The sequence below is a fragment of the Corapipo altera genome, unplaced genomic scaffold (assembly GCF_003945725.1).
Source record: "Corapipo altera isolate COAL_440 unplaced genomic scaffold, ASM394572v1 130480, whole genome shotgun sequence".
In the NCBI taxonomy this organism is placed as follows: Eukaryota; Metazoa; Chordata; class Aves; order Passeriformes; family Pipridae; genus Corapipo; species Corapipo altera.
Genome location: NW_020885181.1, coordinates 26,540 through 35,147, shown reverse-complemented (window position 1 = coordinate 35,147; position 8,608 = coordinate 26,540). Strand labels below are relative to the sequence as shown.

The window sequence follows — 8,608 nt, the reverse complement described above, 5'->3', positions numbered from 1 at the left end:
GGCCTGCATGGCTAATGAGCTGAGAAGGGCGTGGCTCGCATGGCTAAGGAGCCAGGAAAGGCGTGGCTTAAATGCTAATAGGGCGGGGGCGCGTCTCGTCTGTCCAATCAGAACGCGGCATGCAAATACGGACAGGCGGAGGGCGCGGCTCGTTGCTAAGCACCAACCAATCAACGAAGTGGGAGGCGGGGCCCAGGGAGGCGTTGCTGGGTGGAGCGGGGAGTTGTTCTCGCGAGAGCCGCGGCCCTCGCGAGAGTTCGGCGGCGGTGGCGGCGGCGGGATGGGAGCGCCGAGGTAGGAACGGGGGGGGGGGGGGGGATTTTGGGGGGGATTTGGGGGGTTTTGGGGTCTATAGGGGTCTATGGGTTCCATGGAAGGCACTATAAGGTGCCTCTGGGTGTCTGTAGGGTCCATAAGGTGCCCACGGAGATCTATAGGGTCCGTTGGGGGGGCTGTAAGGTGCCTGTAGGGGTCTGTGGGGTCCACTAGAGAGGGCTTTAGGGTGCCTATAAGGATCTATAGGGCGCTGTAGGGTGGGGCCTCTATAAGGTGCCTGTACAGATCTATAACCCCCAGGGACCCTCCCGGGGAGAAAGAAACACCCCTGGGGAGGGGTTGGGAATCCCAGGGGGTCTTTGGGGACAGGGACAGGTGGGGGGTCACTGGAGGGGGCACCTTGGGGGTCTCTGTGGGGCCTGAGGGGCCCCTGGGGGGAAGTTGGGGTTCCCTGGGGGGTCTCTGGGTTAAACCCCGAGGGTTTGGGGGGTGTCTGGGTGGGTGGGGGGCTCAGGGGGGATGGGATGGGTGGCGGGGGTCGTCTCAGCCCTGTCCCCTCCCTCTCCCCCCTCAGATGCCCCGGCACTGCTCCGCCTCCGGCTGCTGCACCCGCGACACCCGCGACACCCGTGGCAGGGGCATCTCCTTCCACCGGTGCGTGACACCCCAGGGACCCCCAGGGACCCCCCCGGGGGGATGAGAGAGCCCCCAGGGACCCCCTCCCGCTCAGCAAGGGGGTCTCCTTTGCAGTCTCCCCCCCATTCTGGGGATGGTTCAGCCCCGTCCGCTTTAATGGCCCCACCTGGACCGTTCCATTGCTGGGCTTGATGGGGGGGGTTCAGCCCTTCAGCACAAAATGGGCTGGGGGGGGCAATTTGGGGTCCCACCATGACCTGTGACCCCCCCCATGTCCCCCCCCATGTCCCCGTGCCCCCCAGGTTGCCACGCAGGGACGACCCCCGCCGTGTGCAGTGGCTGGAGAACAGCCGGCGCCGGGACCCCTCGGGGGGGGGGGCGCTGGGACCCCTCCTCCAAATACATCTATTTCTGCTCCCAGCACTTCGAGAGCCACTGCTTCGAGGTAGTGGGCTACAGGTGAGTCTGAGGGGGCTACAGGTGAATCTGGGGGCTGCTCCCGGCACTTTGAGAGCCACTGCTCCGAGGTAGGGGGCTACAGGCCTCGAGGACCCTCCTGACCCCCCATTTCTCTCCCCCCCCAGTGGTTACCACCGGCTCAAGGAGGGGGCCGTGCCCACCGTGTTCGCCCCAGGCCCCCCCCGGCCCCCCAGGAACCCTAAGCCGAAGCCCCCCCCGCCCGACAGCGACCCCCCAAAGCCCCTGCGGACCCCCAGGAAGTGGAAGTGAGTCTGGGGGAGGTTTGAGGGGAGGGATCGGGGGTGATGGGACTGCCCTGTTTATTCCCAACACAGCTGGGACCCTCCCCCTTCCCAACTCACCTCTCCCACCCCCAGGACCCCCCACCTTCCCCACTGGCCTCCCCCTGCCCTCTCCCACCCCCAGGGCTCTCCGGGCGCTCCCGGGGCCGTATCTGGGGATAACGTATCCCCCTCTCTCTCTTCTCCCCACAGGCAGGACCCTCCCCCGACGCCCCCGGCCCCCCCGTTCCCCCCCTCCCTCTCCTGCTTCCCCCCGGACTCCAAATCCCCCCCGGCCGCCGCCCAGGGCGGGCTCCCGGTGCCGCCACCAGAGACCCTTCTGGTGGCCACGGGCGACGCCGAGGCCGCGGCGGCTCCGGCCCTGCCCGAGGGGGCCCCCCCGGCGCCCGCGGGACCCCCCGGCCCGCCCGGCCCACCGTCACCATCGCTGTTCATGGCCCGGCTGCCGCCCCGCGCCGGCTCCTACATCCAGAGCGAGCACAGCTACCAGGTGGGCTCCGCCCTGCTCTGGAAGCGCCGCGCCGAGACCGCGCTCGACGCCCTCAGCAAGGCCCAGAGGCAGCTCCAGGCGGGGAAGCGGCGGGAGCAGCGGCTCCGGCAGCGCCTGGCCGAGCTCCAGAGGGACACACGGGGGATTCCGGAGCTCCAGAGGGACATGCGGGGGATCCCAGAGCTCCAGAGGGACACGTGGGATATCCCGGAGCTCCAGAGGGACACACAGGGGATTCCGGAGCTCCAGAGGGACACACGGGGGGTCCCAGAGCTCCAGAGGGACACGGGGGGTGTTCCGGAGCCCCGGAGGAGCCCCAGGGACCCCCCAGTCAAGGGGGAGGTGGAGCCGGTGGGGGACAGGGGGAGGTGAGTCCTGGGCACCGGGGGTGGGGGGGCTGTAAATAAAGATTTCACGTTTTCCATGTGGAGTTTGTGGAGATTTCTGCGAGTTTGGGGAGACTTCTGGGAATTTATGGGGATTTATGTGAATTTCTGGGAGCTTTTAGGAGTTCCCAGGAGGAATTTCAGGTGGAAAGTCTTCCCGGTGAGGGCGGAGAGTGGAATTCCAGGTGCCACCAGGAGTTGGGACAGGGAAGGGTTTGGAGTGACAGGACACAGGGAAGGGCTTCCCGCTGAGAATGGGGAGATTTAGGTGGGATATGGGGAAGGAATCCTACCCTGTGAGGGTGGGGAGGGGCTGGCATGGCACCCAAAAAAAAAGTGGGAATTAAGGGTTTAATTTCCACGTCACAGACAGGCCGAGCCAGGATAACCCCCCAGCCCAGCCCACAGTGCCTGATTAGCCCCTAATTAGCCTCGTTAATTAGCCCGAGGCCGCTACAGACTGAGCCTCATGTCCTGGATGGCAGCGAAGGTGTCCGGGGTCAGCGGGACGTAGGATCGCCGGGAATCGTCGCGGAAGAACAGCGGATCCCGGACCAGCTGGGGGTCGAAGCCCTCCCGGACCAGGTTGCTCTTGGACTGTTTGAAGGTGCCCGTGATCTCCAGGGCGTCCTGGGGACGAGGGGTGTTGGGAAGGGGGGTCCCGGGGCCGTGTCCGGGTGCCGGCGGGGGTTGATCCCCCCCTTGGCACAGGGTGACCCCCCTTGGAAACAGATGAGCCTGAAGGCCCCTCCCAACCCCAACCCAACCATTCCCTGGTTCCACCGTGCTGTGATTGGAACCGGGCGCTGGTGCTGATGGATCACCCTCCTCCCAAGGCCAAACCCCCCCAGTCCCAAGCCCCTGGAGCCCCCCCGGAGCCCTCCCGGAGCCCCCCACACCTGGGCCGGGCGTGTCCCACTGACCTGGATCCTGACAAAGCGAGGGGCAGCGTAGGAGGGCAGCGTGTCCCGCGTGAAGGCGTACAGGGTGTCCCCGTCGAAGGTGGCCCCGTCCTTGAGGCGCACGGCGGCCATGCCACAGCGGCCCTCACACCCTGCAGGCAGCACCGGGGGTCACCGGGGGCCACTGTGGCTACTTTGAGTCCTCCCGGAGCCACCTGAGTCACCTGGGGCCACCTGGGTCACCTGGGGCCACTTGGGGCCACCTGGGGCAACCATGTCTTTCAAACTGGGCAACCAACCCCTGTTTTGCTGCTCTTGGTGGCTCCTCGGGGGTTGTTTTGTGCCCCAAAACAACCCTGGACGTTCAGTTTGGGCCACCAAGCCCCGTTTCACCCTCCCCGGTGTCCTCCCCGGACTCACCGGGCACGGCCACGCCGTAGACGTTGACCTCCTGGATGAACTCAACCGTGGCCAGCGTGGCCTCCACCTCCGTCGTGGCCACGTTCTCCCCTTTCCACCTGGGCGGGAGGAGGAGGAGGGAGAGGAGGAGGAGGGGGCAGCGCCGTGAGCCGAGCGCTCGGGCCGGCGCCCACGGCCGGGACGCGCGGGCCGGAATTACCGGAAGGTGTCCCCGACGCGGTCCTGGAAGTAGAGGAAGCCCTGGTGGTCCATGAGCAGCAGGTCGCCGCTGTTGAAGAAGGCGTCGCCCTTGGCCAGGACGTCCCGCAGGACCTTCTGCTCCGTCTTGCGGGCGTCGCCGGCGTAGCCGTGGAACGGCGCGTGCCGCGTGATCTTCACCACCAGCAGCCCCGTCTCGCCTGGGAGGGGGTCGGGGGGGGGGTTTAGGCTGCCCGAGGGGCGTTTTGGTGGCCACGAGGAGGACCAAGGGGTGGTTTTGGTGGCCTCCCTGCAAGGCCCGGCTCTTACCGGGCCCGAGGGGGATGCAGAGCCCGCGCTCATCCCTCACAGGCTTTTCTGCAGCCACATCGTACTTGATCAGCTCGAAGGGTGTGAAGAACTGGGGGCGCACAGGGAGAAAAACCCGGGATTAAAACCTGGGGGGGGCCAGGTTGGGCCTGCTGGGATTGGGCCTTTCCCCTCCCCCTGCAATCCCAACATCCTGGAGGTTAAAAACTGCTTGGGTTCGACCAGGCTGGATTGGAAATGTCTAAGTCTGAATCTTTGAGTCAGTCTAAATCCCTGAGTCAGTCTAAGTCTTTGAGTCTAGAAGTCCAAATCTTTAAACCTGTAATTCTAAATCTTTAGGTCTAAATTTTGGTTTAAATCTTTCAGTCTAAATCTTATTTAAATAAGGCCCAAACATCTCCAATTTACCCCAAACCCCCCCAACTGACCCCAAACACCCCCTGTTGGCCCCAAACCTCCCCAGTTCTTACCTTGAGGAACACGTTGGCCCTGCCCACAGCCCCGACCTTGCCGGTGTAGTTGATCAAGCCAGCGTTGCCCTCGGTGGCCCCATAGAATTCCCGGATGGACACGGGCCCGAAGCGCCGCAGGAATTCCTTCCACACCTCCGCCCTCATCCCGTTGCCCAGGGCCATGCGCACCCCGTGCTCCCGGTCGTCAGGGCGCTGGGGGGGACGGGGGTTTGGGTGGGTTTGGGGCGGGCTTGGGGCAGTTTTTGGGGGCAGTTTTTGGGGCAGTTTTGTGGCAGTTTTTGTGGCAGTCTTGGGCAGTTTTTGGGCAGTTTTTGAGGCAGTGTTGGGGGTAGTTTAAGGGCAGTTTTTGGGTAGTTTTGGGGCAGTTTTGGGGTAGTTTTGGGGCAGTTTGGGGCAGTTGGGGCTCACCGGGGGCGTGTTGCACAGGTAGCGCATGAGCTCCCCCACGTACTGGATGACGGTGACGTTGTACCGCCGACAGTCGGCCCAGAACTGGGAGGCCGAGAACTTGCTCCTCAGGACACACGTGGCTCCTGGGGGGGCACAGCCGGGGGGGTGACCCCCTCCCTCCCCGCTTTTCCCTTCGTCCACTCACCCAGCCGTCCATCCATCCTCCCTCCGTCTGTCCGTCCACCCATCTGTCCATCCATTGATCCACCCATCCATCCATCCCTCCCTCCCTCCATCCATTCCTCCCTCCCTCTCTTTATCCCTCCCTCCCTCCCTCCCTCCCTCGTCCCGTGGGCTGGGCTCTCCCGCACCGATGTTGAGGCAGCCGCCGAGGCCGACGAGCAGCCCGGCCGAGTGGTAGAGGGGCAGCGTCGTGTACACGACGTCGTCGCGGCGCAGCCCGCACATGCAGCCCAGGCTGGCGACCATCATCAGCTTCAGCTCCGTCACCACCGCGGCCTTGGGGAGCCCTGGGGACCCAAAAATGGATGGGTGACCCCAAATTACCCAAACTGACCCCAGATATCATCAACTGACCCCAAACATCTCCTGCTGACCCCAGACACTTCCAACTGACCCCAAACATCCCAAAGGGCCACTCCTGCCCCAGGTGGACCCACCACGCTCACGGCTGGAGAAAGACCCCACAAGAGACCCCTCCGACATTCCTAACCCTCCTCTTCCCCCCCCCCCCCTCCCCCGTGTCCCCCAGCTCTGGATCCCGGCTGTTCCCAGCTCCCGCTCACCAGTAGTGCCAGAGGTGTAGATGTACATGGCCTTGGAGGTGGCGGTGATGCCAGCGCGGTGCTGGGCGGGCAGAGGGTCTGCAGGGGCCGCCTCGATGTCGGGGAGCAGGGCCGGGACCCCCGGGGTGGGTGACGAGGCGCTCAGGTAAAACACGTGGATCCCGGAGCGCTGCAGGTCCGGGAGAACCTCCTCCACGGCCACCTGGAGCTCTGGGGGACATGGGGGGGACACGACGGGGACACGGCGGGTCATGGGGGGGCACTGGGGGGCACGGGGGGCAGGGGCTGGGGGGACAGGAGGGACCCCAAATGGACACCTGAGGGACCCCAAAATGGGCACCTGAGGGACCTCAAAATGGGCACACGCACAAACCCACGCACAGTCACAGGCGTGTACACCCTGACACACGTGTGGACACAGGTACAGACCCTGACACACGTGTGGACACTGGGGCTGGCGAGGCTGGTTGAGATCAGGGCTGGCGAGGACCAGGGTAACCTTGGTGACCACATCCCCCCGTGTCCCTGTAGCCCCCCCAGCATCCCCTCCATCCCCTCTCACCGGGGCTGGCGAGCACCTGGGTGGCCCCGGCGGCCTCCAACGCGTGCCGCAGCGCCCGTCCCCGCGCGTTGGTGTTCACACAAGCCATGGCACAGCCCAGCTTGGCCAGCGCCAGCCACGTCCACAGGTAGGTGGGCGAGTTGGGCAGGAACACGGCCACCGTGGCGCCGGGGCTGAGCCCCAGGCGCCGCTGCAGCGCCCAGGCCGCCCGGTTGCTCCTGAGATCCACGTCCTTGTAGGTGTAAAGCTCGTCCTGGAAGCGGAGCAGCGGCTGGTGCGGCCGCCTCCGCGCGTGGAGCAGGAACACGTCCAGGAGGGTCTCGGGGGGGCTGCGGGCGAAGCGGCGGCGGCAGCGCAGCGCCGACCTGGCCATGGTGACAAAAGCCACCAGGTCGTCCCAGAGGAACGGCGGGGCGAGCAGCGCGGCGAGCAGGGCCAGCCCGGCCAGCGCGGCCGGGAGCAGCCCCAGCAGCACCGCCATGGCCACTGAGGGGTGGCCGGCAGTGGCCAAAGGTCCGCGGGGCCGGGCCGGGCGCACCTTTGGCCCCGGAGGGGCCGGGAGTTCGTTGCTCCTCGGGATTTATTTGCTTTGCTTTGCGCTCCCTCCTTCCTCTTTTGTGCCTGGGCTTGTTTGTTTTTACCTCTCTCTCTTCCAGTTTTCGCGTTCCCTGTCCCGGGGTGTGGCTCCGCTGCCTGTGGCCCCGCGGGCTCTGTCCCTCTGTCCCTCTGTCCCTCTGTCCCTCTGTCTGTCCCCACAGCTGTCCCTCTGCCCCCTCTGTCCCCCTCCTGTCCCCTTCTTGTCCCTCTGTCCGGCTTCGGTCCTCTTTGCCCCCTCCTGTCCCTCGGTCTGGCTCCTGTCCCCCTCCTGACCCTCTGTCCCTCTGTCTCCTCCTGTCCCTCTGTCCCTCTGTCTCCTCCTGTCCCTCTGTCCGTCTGTCTCCTCCTGTCCCTCTGTCCCCTTTGACCCCCTTCTGTCCCCTCAGCCTCCCTCCTGTCCCTCTGTCCCCTCCGTCTCTCTCCAGTCCCTCTGTCCCTCCATCTCCCTCCGGTCCCTCTGTCCAACCTCTGCCCCCCCCAAATGTTCCTCTGTCTGTCTGTCCCTCAGTCTGTCTGTCCTGGCCACTCGGGTCTCTCTGCTGAGGGGGTGGGACAGTCACACGTGGGATGTCACACTCAGTCCCCCGAAGCATCTGTGGGGTCGCACGAGGTCCCCCGGGGGGCGTCACAGGTGGGACGTCACACACAGACCCCAGAGTAGGGTCACACGAGGTCCCTTTTGAGGCGTCACACCCCGATCCCAAAAGGGGGAAGAGCAGTGGTGCCGCCACACCCACGTGCGTGACACACTCGGCGCACGGAGTCCCCAGGCGAGTGCCCCCTGCGCTTCCCAAACGCCACAAGGAGCCAGGACCCCCCTCTTGCCCCCCGCCCCTACGACAGGACACGGGGGGGCACAAACGAGCCGCGACCCCCCCGCCCGTACATGGAGGGGGGGGGAACCCAAAAAGAGGGTGAGGTCCCACCGAGATTCGAACTCGGATCGCTGGATTCAGAGTCCAGAGTGCTCACCATTACACCATGGGACCGCCTCGCGCCGCCCCCTCCGCCCGCCCCAGAGCCCTCCGCGCCGCTCCCTCCGCCACGAAAAAGAGACCCCGCGGTTGTTCCCCCCGGGAGAGGAGGGGGGAAAACGGGGATGGGACCCCCGGGATGCGGCGGGAGCGGAAAAGGAAGAGTCGCCCGAACAGGGACTTGAACCCTGGACCCTCAGATTAAAAGTCTGATGCTCTACCGACTGAGCTATCCGGGCTCCTGCAGGGGGCGGCCGCCGGCGGCACTTTGGGCTGAAATCCCGGAGTTTTGGGCAAAATCCTGGAGGCTCCGGGAGAAATCCCGGAGTTTTGGGCAGAAATCATTCCGGGGGGAATGATTCCTCTGGGATTGTGCCGGGGGAGGGATTTCGGGGCGTGTTGCAAAATACAATTATTTATTATTCTAA

At 65.4% G+C, this 8,608-nt stretch overlaps 2 protein-coding genes and 2 non-coding genes across 5 annotated transcripts; 1 reads left to right on the top strand and 3 right to left on the bottom strand.

Moving 5' to 3' along the window:
* The first annotated feature begins 229 nt into the window (after positions 1-229).
* Positions 230-2,811, top strand: LOC113940089 (THAP domain-containing protein 7-like). The gene is given in 6 exon segments (XM_027631168.1): positions 230-294; positions 851-930; positions 1,215-1,281; positions 1,283-1,371; positions 1,497-1,637; positions 1,866-2,811. Coding segments are annotated over 5 exon segments (1,047 nt in total). The 5' UTR covers positions 230-294; the 3' UTR covers positions 2,536-2,811.
* A 75-nt stretch (positions 2,812-2,886) lies between these two features.
* Positions 2,887-7,126, bottom strand: LOC113940088 (very long-chain acyl-CoA synthetase-like). Of its 2 annotated transcripts, XM_027631165.1 has the most exons (10): positions 6,610-7,126; positions 6,048-6,257; positions 5,613-5,771; positions 5,260-5,384; positions 4,849-5,043; positions 4,379-4,469; positions 4,071-4,269; positions 3,872-3,969; positions 3,473-3,603; positions 2,887-3,179 (listed from the first exon to the last, which is right to left on the bottom strand). In XM_027631165.1, the coding sequence occupies exons 1-10, from the start codon at positions 7,088-7,090 to the stop codon at positions 3,003-3,005; spliced, it is 1,866 nt and encodes a 621-aa protein (XP_027486966.1). In that variant the 5' UTR covers positions 7,091-7,126; the 3' UTR covers positions 2,887-3,002. The 2 variants fall into 2 exon arrangements, with proteins under 2 accessions (XP_027486966.1, XP_027486968.1); XM_027631167.1 differs by lacking the exons at positions 2,887-3,179; positions 3,473-3,603 and adding an exon at positions 3,676-3,726 and having other exon boundaries at positions 3,852-3,969.
* Positions 7,127-8,123: 997 nt separating this feature from the next.
* TRNAQ-CUG lies at positions 8,124-8,195 on the bottom strand. Its single transcript has one exon. It is a non-coding gene; the product is annotated as a tRNA-Gln (tRNA).
* A 151-nt stretch (positions 8,196-8,346) lies between these two features.
* Positions 8,347-8,419, bottom strand: TRNAK-UUU. Its single transcript has one exon. It is a non-coding gene; the product is annotated as a tRNA-Lys (tRNA).
* Between the last annotated feature and the right edge of the window lie 189 nt (positions 8,420-8,608).